Source organism: Crocuta crocuta, unplaced genomic scaffold (assembly GCF_008692635.1).
Source record: "Crocuta crocuta isolate KB4526 unplaced genomic scaffold, BGI_CrCroc_1.0 scaffold249, whole genome shotgun sequence".
Lineage (NCBI taxonomy): Eukaryota > Metazoa > Chordata > Mammalia > Carnivora > Hyaenidae > Crocuta > Crocuta crocuta.
In genome coordinates this window covers 593,528-615,636 of record NW_027533262.1, presented here as the reverse complement: position 1 = coordinate 615,636, position 22,109 = coordinate 593,528, and the positions used below count along the sequence as shown (strand labels likewise).

The 22,109-nt window shown below is 34.6% G+C and overlaps 1 protein-coding gene across 1 annotated transcript in view; it reads left to right on the top strand.

The window, feature by feature from the left end:
* Window positions 1-22,109, top strand: part of NCKAP1 (NCK associated protein 1) — a 106,273-nt gene that overhangs the window by 19,026 nt on the left and 65,138 nt on the right. Inside the window, exons 5-8 of the mRNA XM_077747556.1 lie at window positions 18,546-18,638; window positions 18,833-18,889; window positions 19,852-19,994; window positions 20,078-20,168. Coding sequence (XP_077603682.1) covers window positions 18,546-18,638; window positions 18,833-18,889; window positions 19,852-19,994; window positions 20,078-20,168 — 384 coding nt within the window. The remainder of the gene's footprint in view (window positions 1-18,545; window positions 18,639-18,832; window positions 18,890-19,851; window positions 19,995-20,077; window positions 20,169-22,109) is intronic.

Here is a 22,109-nt window from a genome sequence, read left to right as displayed (position 1 = left end):
AAACTGTTTAAAAACACTTTGTCATCTTTTAGTTTCCTTAAATTCTGTATTTTTATTGAACATTCATATTTAGCTTGCTGATATCACCTTTACTTAAAAATATGTTAGTATACAGGGAAAATACCAGTCAGAATTAATAAAGTCTGGTAAAGTCTTTGTTTCTTATGATTATAGTTAATAGTAGTCTTTCTTTGTTTCATAGAAGATTATGTTTTGTAATTGGTATAGTAAGGTATCACAATTAGTTCCTGATTACAAATGGGTGATTCAAAGTGCACGTTTTTTAAGAGCACTGTTATTTGTGTGGAGACTCTTTTAGTTGTTAACATTAATTAGGTGACTTATCTGTGAGATAATATACTTACTCAGAATGAGAGAAGGTTTATAATGAAAATCATTCTACGTTTAGTTTCATATATACTTCTCTTTCTCCTGGCTTCTAAAATCTCTGTGGTATAAGCTCTTCAGAGAATCATTTAAGTTTAATTTCTGTGTGTATATGTGTGTGTTTAAGTGTCCATGTGAAAATAAGCATATGTTCCTAAATATGAGGTCTTTTCTTAGGAAATTAGCAAGATCTGATTAAATACAAAACAGTTTTCATAACACTAACATTTTTTATTAAAGAGTAAATTAAGAGTCTTTGCCTCTTGATTTGCAGGGTAAACTTTATATAACAGTGCTGCTCTGCTGTTTTCGTGTTTATTTTTATAGTTTTACTCAACTTTTGCAGCACAAAGTTGTTTTTTTAATAACAGCTTTATTAAGGAATACTTCACATATATACAATTTACTCATTTGCAGTGTACAATTCAGTGAGTGTTCTGTACATCAACAGAGTTGTGTGTCTTGTTCCATATTTTGGAATATTTTCATCACCCCAAAGAGAAACCCCAGACCCATTAGCATTCACACCTGTCAATCCCCCATCCCTAGGTGAACACTAATCTACTTGCTTTCTGTATGCCTGTTATAGAGATTTCATATAAAGAGGATCCTATAACATGGTCTTTTGTGATTGACTTTTTTTTTAACATAATGTTTTCAAGGTTTTTCCAAGTTGTATCATGTATCAGTACTTCATTTCTTTTCATTGCCAAAGAAATTCCATTGTGTGGATATAACATTTTATTTATCCAGTCATCAATTGATAGTTGTTTGAGTTGTTTCTACTTTTCTTACTGTTATGAATAATACTGCTATGAACATTTGTGTAAAAGTTGTTGTATGAACTTATGTATACTTTGAAGTGGAATTATTGGGTCATGTGGTAATTTTTTGTTTAACCTATAAAATTAGTTAGATATTGTTGAATATTATGCTGCTTGTAGAATTTAACTTTGGTTGTTTTGTGCAGAGTCTGAGTTTTGCCATACGGCCTTTACAACTTTTCGTGTGATGCTATTCTACTGGTTTTTGTCTACTGAAGTATCACATACTAGGTATTTATGACGTTTTGTGATCTCTGTTTTGATAAATCCTGGTGAGAAGATCCTAGCCAACTTGGGTTAGGAAATGACAAATGAGTTCTGTTTTGTTATTTTTTAATTTCATAGAAGTAGTTAATGGAGGTTTAAGGACTGGGAATGATAGAAACTTGCAGATTTCTGGGTGCTAAGTAAACTGACAAAATGATATTGATCTCATAGTTGGGTTTTTTTCCTTCTTATCCCGGGTCTTTGGGTCACTGTACAAATATGTATCACAGAGCATGCTTGCTTTATCTCAGGGATCAGGGAGAATCCCTGGTTAGCACTATTTCAGTTTTAATTTATGTAAGTACCACTTGTCCCCAGTTTTAGAAAAGGCAGACATAAAAATATTGTTTTGGTGAAAAATTAAGCACAAATTTTTATTTTGAAGTTTCTAAGATTCGATTCTTACAAAAAGGCTACTACCTGTGTACTCACAGATATCTGGTTATCTGGTATTCTTAAAAAATTTTTTTCTTTAGTGTTTTATTTATTTCTGGGAGAGAGAGAGAGAGAGAGAGACAGCGTGAGCAGGGGAGGGTCAGAGAGAGGGAGACAGAATTGGAAACAGGCTCCAGGCTCTGCCCTGGCTGTCAGCACAGAGCCCAACGTAGGGCTCAAACCCACGAAGCATGAGATTATGACCTGAGCCGAAGTCAGACGCTTAACCAACTGAGCCACCCAGGCGCCCCTGGTTATCTGGTATTCTAACAAAGGGAGGATGCTGCTGACAGATACAGCCAGATTGGTTCCTGATGGAGCCTCAACAGTGATGATGTTGGATTCTGTTGAATCAGTTTTGCTGTCTTGCTCAGGCCCTTTTGTGACCAGTTAGAAACTTTTGTACTTTCCCAATTCTGGATTTAAGAAAATTCTGGACCAAAGGATGTTTTGTTTTTACCACTCTGGAGTCATGATGTTGAACTAAATGTGGCCCTAGGCTTCAAAGTAGACTAAGTGACATTCAAATGAATAAAAGTTTTATAAAATAGTAGCACTTACTAAGTTGTCTAAAGTTAACAGATTTTTAAATTTAATTTTAGATTAAGGAAAGGATTTCTTATTTATATTTCTCTAATTTATAACATAATATCTTGTAGTATTTTGAAAGGGTGACTGCCAGGAGGATGTATAATTTGTTTCCCATAAATATCTTATGAGCATATAGAGGGAAATTTTGTTATTTTCCTGGATAAAGAAAATAGTAGAAATTCCTTATTTTAGCAGGTGAAAATTGTTTTGTCCAGGAAATTCTTAGGAGCATTTTAAGGAAATGATCATGTACATGTATGTTAAAATTTTTCTTATGAAATATTTTTCCTAAAATATTTTAAACTTTACTTAACCCCTTTGTTCTTCTGTTGCATTTCCATCTAACAGCTAGTTTGTATTTTCTAAAACAGCTAAAATATCTGACACAAAATGTCATAGGATTTGCCTTCTTACCTGCATTTTAGTATAAAATTTTGGATTTGATTCCCAAATTAGTGAGGAAATGATATACATTACTGCTCTGTGTATGTTCAATTAAGTTTTGACCCCCTAAGAATGAAGGCATTGTTAGTGAGGAGAGTGCCACAAGAATAGAGGGATTCTGGACTGAGATGCAGGCTATTACTAAAATAATTTGAAAATTAAGTTTTCAAACTTAAATGAATATTTTGTGTTATAGGTGTTACTTTTCTCTTAAGGAACACAGTATTATAGGATACTATGTAGTGTATCAAATATTTTAAGTAGCATACAGGTTACTCAAGTGAAGACAAAATAAAGCAACTCTAATTTTGGTTGTGAGATATAGTATTAAAATCATTTTTTAATTAAAAAAATTTTAATGTTTATTTTTGAGAGAGACAGAATGTGAGTGGGGGAAGGGTGGAGAGAGAGAGAGAGGGAAACATGGAATCGGAAGCTGGCTCCAGGCTCTGAGCTGTGAGCACAGAGTCTGACATGGGACTCGAACTCACAAACCTTGAGATCGTGACCTGAGCCAGAGTTGGTTGTTGAACCGACTGAGCCACCCAGGTGCCCCTAGAATCTGTTTTTAAATAATATTTTATCCCTGGTGCTTGGTACAATAAGAGGCAGTAAATAAATGTTTGATGAGTGAATAGGATTTATTTTATTCAATCATTGTTTTAAATTTGTCAGAACTCAAACTTACCAATAAAATTTTAACTTCATTATGTCATTAGCTAAAAATTAACTATCCTTTTTAGTAGAGTTACACAGATACATCTCATTAATGATACGTACTACTGAGAGTACACTGTAATAAGGTAAGAGTCCCAGCTTCTTGAAAACATAAATGTGTTTTGAGAGTGGGCTGATGGTCTTGAGGATGGGTGTAGAGATTCCCGGACACATGCAGTTTGATTTAGTTAGTAGAAGGAAAAGGTAAGGAAACTTGCTTTTTTCTAGTTTGTCATGTCTCGGCCTCCATTATGATGTGCTAGATACTGGTTAAGAGGATGGACTTGAGAGTCAATAAAGCAGAATTTGAGTTCTGGTCTTTCCACTTACTAGCTGAATGATTTGGGGTAAGTTATTTCAGGTCTTAAAGCCTGTTTGTTCTTATCTCTAAAATGATGATAATACCAATCACAAGCAGCAGTTTACTATCTCCTAAAGTACTTCATAGATTTGTGTGACAAATTGCTTTTGAAAAATGGAAGCTGTTATTTATATTACCTCTCTGACTTTTTGGTCTACTTCACTGGCTTTTCTTCTAGTGGCCCTTTAAACGTGGTTATTTCCAAATGACTCCTCCCCACCCCCACCCCCAGCAGTATATATGTATGAAAACTTTTACTTCTGTGGCTTCAACTAAAAGTAATATACTCTCTTCTGTTTTCTCGGTTCTGAAATTCTAGATCTGAATTCCAGTTACCGTTTAGACAGCTGCACAAGTTAAATAATAGCAAACTTTGTATTCAGTATTGAACACAGGATTATTCCCCATTTTGTTTCTCTTCTATGTTTTCTGTCTTGAGCCATCATCTTCCACTTGGTTAACTAAACTAGAATTTTTAGAAATCCCTTTGGATTTTATAAAATGTCAAGTTGGTCATTTAGAGCTTACCAGTTTTAATACTTGTCAGTTTCAATAATGTCTTGAATTTATTGCCTGATTCAGGTCCCCGTCTCCTGCTGGGACAAATGCTGTGATAATCCAAACACTGCTTTTCATGCCTTCCAGTCTCTCCTCCTGTTGCCACTCCCCATCCCCCACACTAGGGGAGGCCATACAGAACAAAACTAATATGTTTCTCCGTGTGATAACCCCGTCTCTGTTTTCCTGGCCTAGGCACTCATCTTTGTATCCTGTTGAGTAGGATGTAGTAGGTCAGCAAGTAATACTTTGGTTTTAAAAGGAGTTATCTTACAATTAAATAATGTGACAGGATTTGGAGGATATATTTTGTCACAGAATAATGTCTGTCTATATAAATACCCTAATCTAGACTTAAATATTTGGTCTTGACAAAGTAAACTTTGCCACAATTGAAAGAATTTTAATACAATGAGAACTAACTAGTGTCTATTCTTTTTAAAAGGTATCATCAATATTCATTTAGTATCTTTTCTACATGTAATAGTCTTTAATTGTAGCTTGAATAAACAGAATAAATAGAAGAATGAACTCCTCATTAAAGGTACACGTAAGCATGCTTTAATATATTTGAAAAGTATTTGAAATAGTTAAGTGCTGGCAGGGATTTGCACTAGTATTAATGACCTACCTAAATTGGTTTAAATTTACTTACAATTTTTATGTAAATAACAAATTCATGGTAATGAGCCAAATAGTTCAGAAAAATTTAAGATGAAAAGTTGGTCTATCTCCTGTCCACTGTTTCCCACCCTAATCATACTTCTCAAAAGAAATGTCTTAGAAGTATGCTTGTTCTTTTATAAGTGCATTTACCAGTGTTAGACAGTGCCTACTATAAATTCTCTGCTACAAAAGATGAGAATTGAGCTCATTCCATTTCTTGTTCCTTACTTTCTCCTCTCTTCTTGATGTTTGGTACTTTTGTTGTTAATATTTTTGGATCATTGGTTACTTCCTTTTTAAACTCTAAATAGTACAGTTCTCTGTTTTTATGCCCTCACCCTTGGTCATTTATACTTTAATGGTGTCAAAATTGTTAGTGCTTTCTTTTGTTTCTGAAACCATACGATGTTCTGAGATTAATTTCTGTGCTGATTCTAAAAATTTACTAGTAAAGACCTGAGTGCTTAGTTTGTATTGCTTCATCCCATTGGCACATTGGACTTACAAGAATTTATATTATATATATTTATTTAGGTTTATATACATAATGTATTTAGCATTAAAGTGAAACGGGTTCTTTCATCCAGAAGTATTTTCCAGTTAAATTTGTTTCATAGGCATATCATGATTTCTGGACTTGAAGTTACGTGCCTTGGTAGAATTCTTAAATTTATTTGTCCCAATAATCATATGTAAGCTTTTCTTTTTTTATAGAGCCCACTCTCCTATAACCTACTGTCTTCTAACTTCCCTGTGGACAGGGAAGTTTGCTTATGTCTGCTGCATAGCTTTCATCCTGGGACATCTTTGTTGTCCTGAGTATAAAGGTTTTTACCTGGTAAAACTGCATTGACATGCAGTTTTCACAGAGTTTGGGAATACTCTGAAACTGTGTACAGAATCTGAATGTGAATGAATTTCTCGGCTTTCATTGTATTCTCAGGAATGATTCTTAGGATCCCAAACCACATCTACTTTGAAATTTTGTGAATCTTGTATGCTTTATATTCTAATTATACTATACTCTAATCATAACCTCTTCAGCTCACTGTTGCTCTGTGTTTTCCTGCAAATGAGACTGCTAATGAGCATTATACTGGGGTTTTATAGCACAGCCCCCAAGGAGATTTATTTCTGGCATTTGCAATCATCTTTCTATTTTCCTCAAGCTTCTTAGTTATATCTTACCCTTAGTAATAGCTTTTTAGCTACATTTCAAAGTATCCCTTTGGCTGCAATGTTGGTTATCATGCCCTTCCTAATAACAAAGGATATTACCAATATGTAATCACTTGTTGATCTTTAATTTTTATTTTTTTGGTTATTTGTTTGAAGGGGGCTTTAGCTGCTTTTAGCCTGGTACCCTTTGAGCACCCTTAGTATGGTTTCTTACTGTTTATCATGGCTGCCCTGGTCTTACCTTTTGTCAAATCAAAATTTTTTTGCCAAAATCCAAAATAAAAGACAACACAAGAAACTGTAGTGGAGTAAATAGAGATGTTGCAAAAACACTTAGTTTTCTTTATTCTTCTTCTTAGCAGTCATCTTGGCAAAAAATGTTTTAAATATGTATACCAACGGTCATTAGCCAAAAATAAATAGGATAGTATACTATGTTAGTCCTCTGTGTAGTGTTGGATAGAATGTGGAACATGGGAAAATATATTTAAGTGCTTATTTTTTAAGGAGTATTTTATTTGGGAGAGTATGTGTATACTTTCATGGTACAAATTGGCCATGCTTTCTATTGCCTCTAGGCCTTTGTTAACGCTGTTTTTACTATCAGGAAAAATACTTTCCTCCCATATTCCTTCATTTGGCTAACTTCTGCTTGTCTTTTGGGTCTATCCTTAGAGATCACCACTTCAGAGAAGCTTTCTTTAACCCTTTCAAATTAGGTTAAGTGCTGCATGTATAGTTCCCTCCATTTATCATTTAGTCACTTATTTAAAACATTTGTTGAGTACTACCTGTGCCTAGTCCTGTAATGGGAGAGGGGATCCAGCAGTGAATAACTAAGTCAAATTACGGCTCCTTTAGAGCTTACATTCTATTGGATAGAGATAGACAAAAAAGAATATGAATATAATGCCAGGTAGAGATGAGTTCTAAAAAGAACAAAGCAGAATGATAGTGGGAGATACTTACTTACTTAAGGTGACCAGGGAATGCCATACTAAGGAGGAGGATATTTGCAGTCATTGAGATCAGAGCTGATAGTGACTTGGGCTAGAATGATAGAGGTGAGAAATGTTCAGATTCTGAATTATTTTGAAGACAGCCATGAAATGTTCAGATTCTGAGAATGTAATTTGAAGATAGAGTCTCCGGTAATTTGCTGATGCATTGGTATGGGGTACATGAGACAATGAGAGATGACTCAGATTTTGGCTGGAACAGATCTCCAGATTTACTTGGGTGAGGACACAAGAGGAACAGGTTTGGGGTGGGGGCATAAAAGGGATAGTACTCAACAGCTCAATACTAGATATGTTAAATTTGAGGGGTCTGTTGGAAATCTGAGTGGAGATTTTGAGAAGCCACTTGTATGTTTAAGTCTAGAGTTTAGGCTAGCCTGAAGCTGAGAATTTGAAAAGGAATTATTGAGTGTTTTAAGAGAGAGGAGGAGTGGCATAAACATTGAAAGTGGAAGAATAAATTGACAGTAGAAATTAGCAGTGAAAATGGAGTAATGTTGCTACTCAGTTAGGGTTTGTCAGCATATGTATATGCTTTCTCTTATTGTAGGTTTTATCAGGCAATTATGATAGAGGGAGAAAGAGATAAGGGAATAATCCAGTGATGGGCCATTCAATTTTAAGATGGATAAAAAAGGAATTAGAACATGAGAAAGGTGAGTGACAGTAAAAAAAAAAAAAAGGTAGGGTAAATGGATCAGAGGTGCTTCTGAGTTCCAAGAATAGATGAGGATGCAAGGTATTAGAGAGTATTATAGGTCTTCAGTGGGAGTTATTCTTCCATAGATGCTACTTTGCCTTGTCTCCAAATCTCCCAAGAACAACAGATAAACAAAAAGGCCAGGAAGAAGCCAAGACAGTTTAAGCATAGACTTTATTCCTCTTTACAGGCTTGCAAATAGAGGAAATTTAACATTAGCCACCATGCTCTATCAATGTGTGAGAAAAATAATCCCTGGGAGCCCTCTTTATTTTAGGGTCTACTTTAACTTTCCCCATCTTCCTCACCATCCTTACCACCCTTAGAAACTCTGACCATTCTTGTGGTGTTTCTCAAACTGGGGAGGGGGAGGGATGTGTGCTTTAAACTTTTTTCATTGTTATTACTAGGTGGTGAAGGTCTTTGTTTTGTATTATAAGCATTATAGTGTTTCACCATTTTTTAATCTTGCACCTAGAAGTTAGTTGTGGTGTAACCAGCTTATAAAACTGAATATTTACCTAAAAATAGGTGAGAGTTACCTGCATATCTACATGTACATCACTCAGTAGACTATATACTCTTTTAGAGGCAAGGCTATCATTTTATTCACAGTTTTATCCCTAGCTCCTCTCAAGATGCCTGATAATATGATGAGTTGGGATATTTGTTGACTAAATGAATAATATATTTATAAGTAAGTAAATAAAATGTGACATATCCATTTAACGGGATACTGTTCAGCAATTAAAAGGAACACACTACGTATACATGTTGTAGTATTGCTGAACTCCAAAAGATTAGGCTAAGTGAAAGAAGCCAGATCAAAAAGCTACATATTGTATGATTCTATGTTATAGAAAGTGTCTTAAAAAAAGCAAATTTGTTGACAGAAAGTAGATCAGTAGTTGCTTGGTGCTGGGGGTATTGGAGGTAAGAGTGAGGTTAGCTGTAAATAGGCACAAGGAGGCTTCCTGGGATAATGAAAATGTTCTAAAACAATATGGTTGGTGGTTGCATAACTCTAAATTTACACAAATTATCTAATTGTTCATTTATCATGGATGAATTTTATGTTATATAAACTACCTTTTTAAGTGATTTTTATTTTTAATTTTTAAATGTTTGCTTATTTTTGAGAGAGAGAGAGAGAGAGAGCATGCTAGCCAGGTGCCCCAAGCTGTATCTTAATAAAGCTGTGAAAAACAAAGAATTTTGAACAGCCAGAAGTGGTATTTTATCTTTTATTTTTATTTTTAAGTTTATTTATTTGTTTTGAGAGAGAGCACGCATGAACTTGAGTGGGGAAGGGGTAGAGAGATGGAGAGAGAAAGAATCCCAAGCAGTCTTCGTGTTGTCAACATGAAGCCCCACGCGGGGCTCGAACTCACTAACCACAAGATCATGACCTTAGCCAGAGTTAGATGCTGAGCCCCCCAGGAGGTCCCGGAAGTATTTTAGAAAAAATGAAATGTATTCGGAAACTGTGAGATCATGACCTGAGCCAAAGTCCGGTGATTGACTGAGCTACCCAGACGCCCTGAGAAATAAAAACTTTAAAAAGTAAAAAAGTATAGCCATCAAGGACAGTTTAATGTTGGCTTATTACCTGCATATGGCACCTGAGGCCATCTTGACATAAATAGCTCGGCATAATTGTTGATTTTAATGATATCTAATCTGTAAGAAAAGCTTGATTTTTTTTTTCTGTGTCCCCGAGTTATGAAAGCAAGGTAATCACATATTAGAAAAATTTTTTAAAATAATTATTTAAATTGAATGTGAAGAACTAGCTTCATTTATATTAGAAAATGGTGCCATTATACAAAAATTATATCATTAACACAGTATACTACCTTTTATATAAATGTGTTACACCTGACTAACCTATAACAGGACCTATTATAGGACCTATAATTAGTGATTTTTCTAGTACTAATGATAAAGTTACAGTAGTTTCACAAGTTTGTATTAATTTGACCATCCTGTAAGCAGAAATCTTAAACTTTCAGGATCTTTCCTGGTGCAACTTAATGTACTCAGGTGGTGAGATAGAGATTGTTTTAATTTGTATTACCAAACTTTATATTAGTCTTTGTTTCAGTTATCTAGTGCTACATAACAGATCACCCCAAATATTAGCTTAAAACAACTTATTTCTTATTCTGTGGGTTCACTGGGCATTTCTTGTGTTTGTCTCACCAGCTGTTTGTCACGACTACGTTTAGCTAGTGGATTGCCTGGGGGGGTGGGTCTAGCTGGGATAACAAGATGCTCAGCCTCTTCTTTCTTCATGATATATCTGAGGCCTCTTCATACATGGCACTTGAGGGCAGTGTTCCAAAAAGAGCAAAATCAGAAGCTGCAAGGCCTGACATTAAGAGTGTCATTGCTGCAGCTTTCTGCTTGCTGGTCAAAGCAAGTCACAAGGCCAGCTGAGATGTAAGAATGGGAAAATAGAATACTATTAATGGGAGGAGCAATAAAGTCCTGTTACAAAAGAGGCATGCATACAACCTTTCATTACTTTGCCTTTCTGTTCTTTAAATATAAAACTCTGCTCTTTGGAAATAATTTAAACAGATGACTAGCAACATAAACTTGAAAAAGTTTAATGTGTAAAATGAGATTGATTTAGAGGAGTTTTTGGAAGCTTTGGTCTGATGAGACTATAAATAAATACAAGTATTTTCTGCATAGAAAATAGTTGTGGCTTTGCTTGTTCCTATACTATTGTTGTATCATTGTATGGAAACTTGAATGTTGAAGTATATTGAAGAGGCATTTTAAACTTCGATGTCTGATTGACCTCATTTGGCATTTTACCAAATATGATCTGTTTCTGTATCTGGAAAGTGAGGATAAAAATTGGGATTGGGAAGATAAAAGTTCTGGTGGCCTCTGGGTGGCTCAGTTGGTTAAACATTGGACTCTGGACCTCAGCCCAGGTCTTGATCTCAGGGTCGTGAGTTCAGACCCCACACTGGGCTCTGTGCTGGATGTGAAGCTTACTTAAAATAAATATATTCTGGACACAGATGGGAGTGATAAGTTGTACAACAATTTTAGTATATTTTTAAGTGTGAACTGCACATTTAAAGATGCCTGAAGTTGTTCAAGTAGATAGTGTGTTATGTATATGTATATATTTAAAAATAAAATCTTTAAAAAAATAAAATGAGTACTCTGTGTTGACTTGAATTTTCAGGTAATCTTAGATTTGCTTATATTGGTTGAATATGCCATTCTCTTTAGACACTTCTCGTTTCCTTCTTTTATGCTTTCCTATCCTGGAAGGACATAATGAAATATTTTGCCCAACTTTGGAGATTTATTCTACTGACTAAATCACTAGTCTGTGTTAGGATACATAAACTCATTTGAGACATGGGTTGGTACCTGATAATTGCATTTGTTTATAATCAGCAATGCAATTTAAAAATTGATTTTATCATTTTTACGTTGAGAATCTTGAGGATCGGAAATTAATTGATAGATTGATTGTACATCCTACTATGTGCTGGTATTCTTGATGTTGGAGATAAGCAGAGAATCATGCAAACCTCCTTGCTCTCATGGATTCAAATTCAAGTTGGGATGTTTAGAAAGCAATTAATGGAAATAAATACATACTTTGATTTGGTGATAAGTGGTAGGAAGAAAGAAAAGGCAAGATAAGCTGTTAAAGAGTAAGGAGGAAAGGAGACTTTTATTTTTACTTTTATTTTAATTGTTTTAAGTTTATTTATTTTGAGAGGGAGAGAGAGAATGAGGGGTATGAGCAGAGAGGGAGAGATAATTCCAGGCAGGCTCCACGCTGTCAGTGCAGAGCCCAGTGCTGGGCTCAAAGCCATGAACTGCGAGATCATGACCTGAGCCAAGATCAAGAGCTGGATGCTTAACCAACTGAGCCACCCAGGAGCCCCAGAAGGAGACTATTTTAGATAAGAGTGCTTAACAGTGGCTTCTTTGAAGAGAAATGAGGGAGTGAGCTATGCAAACAAGTGGCAAAAACATCCCAGACTTGAGAAAGAGCGAGTGCAGAGGTTCTGAGGTGGGACCAACCTTGATGAATTTGATGAACAGAGGAGAAAAAACCCATATGAGAACTACTGAGTGAGGCTAGAGGAATATGAAAGGAGATGAAGTCTTAAAGATACATAGGTGTCCTATTTAGATTTTATTCTGAGGCTCTGGTAGGGCCTTTGTATTTTAAGTGTGATGGGAAACCATTGGAATTTTTTAAAATCCTTTTATTTTGAAATAAGATTAGATGTCCGGGTGCCTGGGTGGCTCAGTCGGTTAAGCGTCCGACTTCGGCTCAGGTCATGATCTCTCGGTTCGTGGGTTCATGCCCTGCATCGGGCTCTGTGCTGACAGCTAGCTCAGAGCCTGGAGCCTCTCTTCGGATTCTGTGTCTCCCTCTCTCTCTGACCCTCCCCCGCTTGTGCGGTCTCTGTCTCTCTCTCTCTCTCAAAAATAAATAAAACAAAAAAATAGAAATATTATTATATGTAAAATATATGCAGAAATAGCGCAGAAAGTTCCCATATACTCTTTACCCGGTATTAATATCTTGTGTAACCATTATTAGAATCATTTGTTTTTTTTAATAGTTTATTGTCAAGTAGGTTTCCATATAACACCCAGTGCTCATTAGAATAATTTTTTGAGGGCAGTGCATTGTTTTAAAATGCTTACTTTCCTGCTTCCATATGGAGAAGACTGAATAAGTCAGATGAAGTTTGGAGAGCAGTTTGGAGGCTAGTGTAGTGGTCTAGATGAGAGTTAATGACAAAGGTGGTAGCTGACAGTTCCTTTTGTAAGAGGTTTACCCAAGTAGCTTCTCAGGATTCCACACTTTTTAAAAGCGTGGTTTAGAATATCATATTAAGAAACTGAACAAAGCTTTTCCTGAGACCAAACTTCTATACTACTTTTGTTTTTAAAATTTTCATTATTTTAAAAATTTTATTTAAATCCAACTTAACATAGAGTGTAAGAATGTTTTCAGGAGTAGAATTTAGTGATTCATCACTTACGTATAATACCCGGTGCTCATCTGAACAGGTGCCCTCCTTAATGCTCATCACACATTTAGCCTGTACCCCAGCCAACTCCCCTGCAGCAACTCTTTCTTTCTCTGTATTTAAGAGTCTATTATGGTTTGCCTCTCTCTCTCTCTCTCTCTCTCTCTTACTTTTCCTTCCCTTCCCCTATGTTCATCTGTTTTGTTTCTTAAATTCCACATATGAGTGAAATCATATATTTGTCTTTTTGTGACTGACTTATTTCTCTAAGAATAATACACTCTGGTTCCATTCATGTTGTTGCAAATGGCAAGATTTCATTCTTTTTGATCACCGAGTAATATTCCATTGTGTGTCTATGTATGTATGTTTATCAGTCAGGGGACATTTGGGCTCTTTCCATATTTGGCTTTTGTTGATACGGCTGCTGTAAACATTGGGGTGCATGTGCCCCTTTGAATCAGCCCCTTCGGATAAATACATAGTAGTGCAATTGCTGGGTGTTAGGGTAATTCTATTTTTAATTTTTTAAGGAACCTCCATACTGTTTTCCAGTGGCTGTATCAGTTTGCATTCCTACCAGCAGTGCAAAAGGGTTCCCCTTTCTCAGCATCCTTGTGAACATCTCTTGCTTCCTGTTTTGTCAGTTTTAGCCATTCTGACAGGTGTGAAGTGGTATCTCATTATAGTTTGATTTGTATTTCCCTGATGGTGAGTGATGTTGGGCATCTTTTCACATGTCTGTTAGCCATCTGGATGTCTTCTTTGGAAAAGTGCCCGTTCATGTCTTTCGTCCATGTCTTTACTGGATTTTTTTCTTCTTGATATTGAGTTTGATAAGTTCTTTATAGATTTTGGATACTAACCCTGTGTCTGATATGTAATTTGCAAATATTTTCTCTCATTCTGTTGGTTGCCTTTTAGTTTTGCTGATTGTTTTTTTTTGTTTGTTTGGTTTTTTTTTTTGCTTTGCAGAAAGCTTTTTACATTGATGAGATCCCAATCGTTCACGTTTGCTTTTGTTTCCCTTGCCTCTGGAGATAGGTCAAGTGAGAAGTGGCTGTGGCTGAGGTCAAAGAGGTTGCTGCCTGTTTTCTTCTCTAGGATTTTGATGGTTTTCCTGCCTTACATTTAGGTCTTTCATCCATTTTGAGTTTTCATTTCTGTATGGTATAAGAAATTAGTCCTCTTTCATTCTTCTGCATGTCCCTGTCTAGTTTTCCCACTGCGATTTGCTAAAGATACTGTCTTTTTCCCGTTGTATATTCTTTCCTGCTTTGTTGAAGATTAGTTGACTATATAGTTGTGTGTCCATTTCTGGGTTCTCTATTCTGTTTCATTGATCTATGTTTCTGTTTTTGTGCTGGTACCATACTGTCTTGATGATTATAGCTTTGTAATACAGCTTGAAGTTTGGAATTGTGATGCCTCTAGCTTTGGTTTTCTTTTTCAGGATTGCTTTGGCTATTTGGATTCCATGCTGTACTTGGTTTTTAAGAGGAACAAAATATTAGCATAATTTAGTTCAAGAAAAAGAATTTATTATGTGTAAGCAGTTTTGCTAATGAAAAACGTAATACTTGAAATAGATGAATAAATAATTACAGCCACATTTCTTTGAAAATCAATGAGTTGCCGTCTTAGGCATTGGTTCTTTATTGTAATTTGCCAGTAGTTTTTCTTTCAAATAAATAAAAAGTAGTAAACAGTACATTTCAGTGAATTTTTAGATACTTGTTTTGTGTGTAAAATGCTTCTAATTTGGCAAAGATTGGTTACCAACATTTTTCAATGCAAAGATACGGTGTTTTTACGATCTGCATGGTTAATTTTTATACTGTTTAGTTTTTACATATTTTTTACTTTGAATGTTAAGAATAAGAATCCATGGTTCAAAATTTAGTGAAAGCATTGTACAAATATTTTGCTAATGTATATAGTAATCTGTGTATCCAAAATATGTTTTTAAAGTATTAACGAATAGAATCAATTCTTTCCAGAATTACACTTTTCTAATGTTCTCTTCTGTTATATCAAACAATTTATTATTGATCTATATTCTTAAAACATTTCCTGCTTTTTGTTTACTATAAAACAATGAGATGATGAATTAAGAAAACCTTGTTCTGGATGTTGAACCTAATATTAAATACATTTAGTAGTATCTACTCTCCTTCACTTTAAGAACTAAAAGGTAGCATTCTTTTTTATGGTTGAAGTCTTAAAATTGTAGACATTTTTGTTCTTTGTGGTTATAATTGAACTCTTTCATACGGAACTTGATGGAATTTATTTTCATTAAATAGGGAATATAATTGAGACGACTGAGTGAGATACTTGTAAAATATTTGGAACAATGCCTGGCAAGGAGTGTGTGCTCACATAATACCAGCTCGTACTAGAAGTACTATGAGTAGTATTGGAATTATGCAAAATAGCGTTACTTTTGTTTTGAAAAGTGGTTTGTTAGCCTCCTTTGCACTTTATCTAATAATGAATGAGTAGCCTCTGGGTGCCAGGAACTGTGAGATGTTCTCATGTACATTATTTTGATGAAGGTATTAGGCTCTAATGGTTAAGTCATTTAGTTTTGGTTGTGGTAGGCCTTCTAGCAAAATCTGTCATTGACATATAAAAGCCTTTTAAATTTGTCTCTCCTCTGATGGATGTTTATGTTGGATACTTTTTTATGTGCAGAACCATGTGATATGGGCTGTGGAGATTGAAAAAATGAGTTTGATACACTGTCTTTCAGTGCTGTAATAGCTATCTTACAGGTTAGAAAATGATACTGTTAGAAATTATACACATTTAGAGGGGAGAGATAATACTTGCATTCAGGGAAGAAGTTTATTCAGGACTGGTTTTTGAAGAATAGATTAACATTTAAACTGAGTAGTTTGGGAATAGTAGGATTTGGTTGGACATATCAGTAGAAGAAACAAATATGAGATGTGTATAGAAAATAGGGAATAGTTTGTTTTGGCTACTGTGTGTGAATGAATGTAGGGAAAATTTTAGAATGAAAGTTAAATTTTATTTAGAACCAAATTGTGTAGGGCCTTGAAAACTTGACCGTTTGAATTCAGACATTGATTAGTTGAGTGAATTTTTTTAGTCACTGTAGAGGCTAGTTACCTATGGTTTGGGGGAAATAAAGTTGAATGAGAAATTTAGACCATAATGAAATTTTATTATTAAAAAGGGAGATAGTGGCTGTACAGAATGGTAGAAAGAACATTTTAATAGGAGTAAGGACATGAAATTTTCAATCCTGGCCCTGCCATTAAGTAGTTATACAACTTTGGGACAATTCTTTTACATTCTGTGGGCATTAGGTTCTCAATGTGTCAAATAAGGTGTGTGTAAAAGATCATTAAGGCCATAATGAGATGGTGACTGTCATTTTTTTTTGTCTAAACTAGGATGATGAAATTGAAAGGAGGTACTATTGATAATTAAGCCCAGTAGCAAATGAATTATACTTTTGCTTCTTATGAGTGCACTTTCACCTATTATATTTCAAAACTCAAATTTAAAGTACTGAAAAGCAAGAAAAAGGACTAAGACATCAATCATAAATGTTTATTTAGGAACTTAAAGGTAATATAATCTGAGGAAATAGAATCTTTTAAAATTATTATTTTTAAGTGAAGTGTAGTTGACAGCGTTACATTAGTTTCAGGTCTTTAACAGTGATTGCACAAGTTTGTTTGTTGATACTATGCTCACCACAAGTGTAGCTGCCACCCGTCACCATACAGTGCTTTTACAACACCATTGACAAAATTCCTTATGCTAGATCTTTTATTCCCTTAGCTGAATCATTCTATAACTGGAAGCCTATGTTTCCCACTCCTCTTCACCCATTTTGTCCATTTTGTCCATTTGACACCCCTGGAGAATAGAGTCATTTTTAAGTATTGGCTTAATGAGTGGTAATGATTAAAAATGTGCATATAAACATGGAATTGTTTTGAAACAGATACATTGTTGAAAATAAAGTCAGCTACTCATAGATAAAGCTAAAACACAGTTACACATCATTGTAAGTATGTACTTTAATACGTCTGGCATTAGAGGAAGTAATGAGGTACTTGGTTTACACATTTTCTAGGCATAATTCTTTAAATGTCTTTTGGGACTGCAGTCTTTAGGGTAGTTTACCCTATATTAGATCGGTCTACCAGACTGCTCTACTACTATTTTAAACAGTCTTGTTATAAATTTTTTGAATCTTCCCTTGATGTTATACTCACTGCTGTAAATTTTCTGGCTTATCATAATGGTTCAGTATATTTATGTAGAGGAGCACCTCTTCCCTCAATCTTCCTGTGTAAGTAAGAACTGTAGGAGGGCCTCAAAATTGTGTGGACTTTGTTAGGAATTTCGTTATTTCAAACCACTTTTTATTACTCTAGTTTTCTCATATTCTAGACAAGTGATTCTCAGACATTCAGTGTGCATTCAGACCACCTGACTATTAAAAGGCACATTCTCATTCAGTAGATATTCCTTGGGCTTGAGGTTCTTCTTTTCTAATAAGCTCCTAAATGATGTGGAGTTGCTGCTCTGTAGACTCCACTCAGAGTGTCAAGGTTCTAGGAGGTTAATTAGAATTCTCTCAGTCTTATGATTAAGGACATTAAATATGGCTGGATTCTTTCAGAACTTAATATCGATAGTTTTAAAAAGAAAACTTAGGACTTTTTAAATTTAATAATACAGTTGATTAATATTTACCTTTTATATTCACATTTCCCTCTTTCATGTTTACCAGTGTCTTAACTCTAGTTTTGCTTCTTTCTCATTTCTTTTTTTGTTGTGGTTTTTTGCTTTTGTTTAACGTATTATTGTGTTTTGTGGATCTGGTCAGGGAACCGTTACTGTATTTTATGTTTGTATCTACATTTTATTTTGCATGCTTAACGTGGCTTTGCCTGGATGTTCTTTTTGGTAAGTTCCAAATTTATGAAGCATATTGTTTTTTTGTAGTGTAAGTCACAGTGTTTTTCATCCTTTTTTTCCTCTCACTTCTAGTAATGTGATCATGCTCATGAGTTTTTAATTTTTTTAAAGAGTTTATTTGATACTTTTCCTTAACATTTTCCAGTTTTCCTTAATAGTAGTGCAGTTTGGTACTAATCTGCTTTGATTGGTTTTATAGCCTCACACTGTCAGTTGCTGATCACTATTAGCAGTTGCTGCCTCAAGTATTTTGGTTTTTTTAAAAAGCCTTAATCATCTAGAGATATTGTTCTAAGAGCTTGTGCTTCCATATAGCAATCATAAAAGAAGATAGTTTGTAGTAAAATTAAGTATTTTTGCTCTGAATGAACAATGCATTTTAATTTTGTTTTTTTACAGCAACAGCTTGCACAGCTACAGAAAGAAAAATCAGAGATTCTGAAAAATCTGGCATTATACTACTTCACATTTGTAGATGTTATGGAATTTAAGGTATGTATTTTAATATGTAAAATTTAACATTTGAGAGATAGATTGAGGTTAATTGTATAAATTGCTTTCTCACTTGTAGATAATAAAATTAGAATTCTTTTATAACTAAAATTTAAAATACATTTTATTTTTGTGTGTTTTCTAAATTTAGTATTATTTACTTAGGTAAAAAATTAACATAAGCTTTTTTTCAGGACCATGTTTGTGAATTGCTGAACACTATCGATGTTTGCCAAGTCTTCTTTGATATTGTAAGTGTTATTTTCAGAAAAAATCCTGATTTTCTTCTGATAGTTTTTTTTTTTTTTAACATTTTTATTCGTTTTTTAGAGACACCTAAAGACTGGGCATGAGTGGGGGAGGGGCCGAGAGAGGGAGGCACAGAATCCAAAGCAGGCTCCAGGCTCTGAGCTGTCAGCACAGAGCCTGACATGGGGCTTTAACCCATGAACTGTGAGGTCATGACCTGAGCTGAAGTCAGACGCTTAACCAAATGAGCCACCCAAGTGCCCTTCTATCTGTTAGTTTCTAATAGAACTAAGGGGACTGAATATTTTTGTTTAGAGAAAATTTACATGACTTGCATGTGAATTTAAGCATTGTTAATTTGACTTATTTTGTAGCACTTTTTGAAGGTAAGGAGTTATAATGTATTCTCTGTTTTTACTTGCTTATTTCATTGTCATGGAATATAAATCTTGCATGTATTGGAAAGTAATTGTTAATTTTAGTATTTTGTTTTAGTAAGTGCAATTTTAAAAAGTTAAGTGAGTAATACTTTTCTCTGTAAAAGACATACTTGATAGAATCTTAGGTACAACAGTTTCTAAATACAGAAGTCAAAGTGAAAAATGCCTCCATTGACAATTTACTTATTGAATGACTTATTATTTATTCAGTACTACTTTTTCTTGATTAATGAGATTGGCTCCATATTACTTCTTATTCTTGTTTTATTTGTCCTTTTAAACTGTTTACCAGTTAAATAAAGCAGTAACAAATTTTGTCCATAAAATTTTGTCACCAACACAAAACTGTTACTTGTAACTTCTAAATTTTAGGTTTGTTTTTGGTGTAAGGAATTAGAATTTTAGAATTTGGGATTAAGTAACTAGAGAATATTATTGGTTTTTAATAGCTGCCATGAAGATTTTTGTGTATGTGTGTTTAAAAGTTTGCAAAATAGGAGTTTAACTTGATTTTTGTTTTCTAGACTGTAAATTTTGATTTAACAAAGAACTACTTAGATTTGATTATAACCTATACAACACTAATGATACTACTGTCTCGAATTGAAGAAAGGAAGGCAATCATTGGATTATACAACTATGCTCATGAAATGACCCATGGAGCAAGGTAGACCTGTATTATACAGATCTTTGTGAAATTCTCAGTTTGATGGCTAACAACTCACTGAAATTTGGTATGTCTGTTTTAAGTGACCGAGAATACCCACGCCTTGGTCAGATGATTGTGGATTATGAAAACCCTTTAAAGAAAATGATGGAAGAATTTGTACCCCATAGCAAGGTAAGACCTGATTTTTAGATTGCTTTAGCAGACATATGAAATAGCATAATGGTGGACAGTTACAGTGATAAACTTTGTGAAAAACATAATGGGATATGAATAATAGCTATATGTGGTGTTATCTTTTTTTGTTTAAAAATTTTTTAACACTTCTTTATCTTTGAGAGGAAGGGAGAGATAGAGCGCGAGCAGGGGAGGGGCAGAGAGAGGGAGGCGCCGAATCCAAAGCAGGCTCCAGGTTCTGAGCTGTCAGCACAGAGCCCGATACAGGGCTGGAACTCATGAACTGTGAGATCATGACCTGAGTTGGATGCTGAACCCACTGAGCCACCCAGGTGCCCCCTGTATGGTGTTAACTAATTGTGAACCAGAGAACTCATTAGTTAGATTCCAAATAATATGTGGAGACTCAGGAATATATTGATCCACTATAGTTTTTATTTTTATTTTTTTAAGTTTATTTTTAAAGTTTATTTTATTTATTTTGAGAGAGAGATAGAAGAGCAAGGGAGAGAAGGGAGATCATGACCTGAGCTGAAATCAGGAGTTGGATGCTTAACTGACTGAGCCACCCAGGCAACCCCATGATAGTTTTTAGATTCAGTATACGATATAGAGGTAGTGAAGTTTAGTATTTGGTCTCCCATCCAAGTACTAACCAGGCCCGACCCTGCTTAGCTTCCGAGATCAGACGAGATCGGGCGCGTTCAGGGTGGTATGGCCGTAGACTGAAGTTTAGTATTTGGGAATGTCTGCTTTGACACCAGACTACCTGGGTTCTAATCCCAACTCTGCCAATTACTAAGTATGTAATATTGGGCAAGTTACTTAACCAGCTTTGCTGTATCTGTTTTCTTATCTGTAAAAATGGAGTAATAGTATCTACCTCATATGGATGTTATGATGGTTAAACAAGTTACTTCATAAAAAGTATTTAGATACATACTATTTGATGAATTTTAACTATGTTATTAATAAAGCTTCTTATTAAGAAAAGAATTACAAGAGTTTTGTGAAAATAATTTTGAATGTCTGTTTTTTACAATGTATTACAAAAGTAGTTTTAATGAAACAATTTTGGCTCAAGGGGGTCTTGCCATTATAGTTCTCTGCAGTAGGGCTGATTCAAAGAACCATAGTTCATAAGTACATCAAGGAAATTTATAGGTATCTCATACATCCTCATTACAGATAAAAATTTAAGGTTGGAGAAGTGACACAAGAAGTCATTTAGCAGCAGTAGGGGCAAAACCAGAGCTAAATCCCAAGATTTTAGAATCTTGCTTCATTCTGTTTGAATCACGAGAGTTAAACATTTTAATAATACACTATTTTGTATAAATCTGTGCTTTTTTTTCTGACCTACAGTTAACACCAAGAAGTTTCCTTCGATTTTTTTACTCCAGTAAAACTTCTGAAGATGCATTTACAGATGTGTTTGCAATTTAATTTCTTTACTTAGCTGTATTATACCCACAAATTTATATAGATTTAATGTTTTGAAGTTAGTTGGATCATTAGTTTGAAAGAGGCTAGTGGATGGCATCAGTTTTGAAGTAAAAATCAGCATTGTAGATGGAAGAGTCAGGATTCCTCAGAGTGCCGAGCATATCCTAGTCATTTGTCTCCGATTTTGGTATTGCTTTTTCCTCGCCTAGAACTGTCTTCCCTACTCCTCTCTGTTTTCTCTGTGGATTCATTTCTGACTTTTTGCCAATCACATACAGCCTTGTTTTTATTTAGCCGATTCAGATTTGGTACTTTTCCCACTTAGGTGATGAAAATTTCCTTAAAGCCTGTTGCATGTTTTTTTAAGTTCTCTATGGTCATTTGCATTTACGAGACTATTAATAATTACTTCAGGAGAACTGTCCATTTGGATTAGACCCTTTATTTCCTAATTACAATTTTTCTGGTGTTCCGTGATATCTCTGGTTTAGA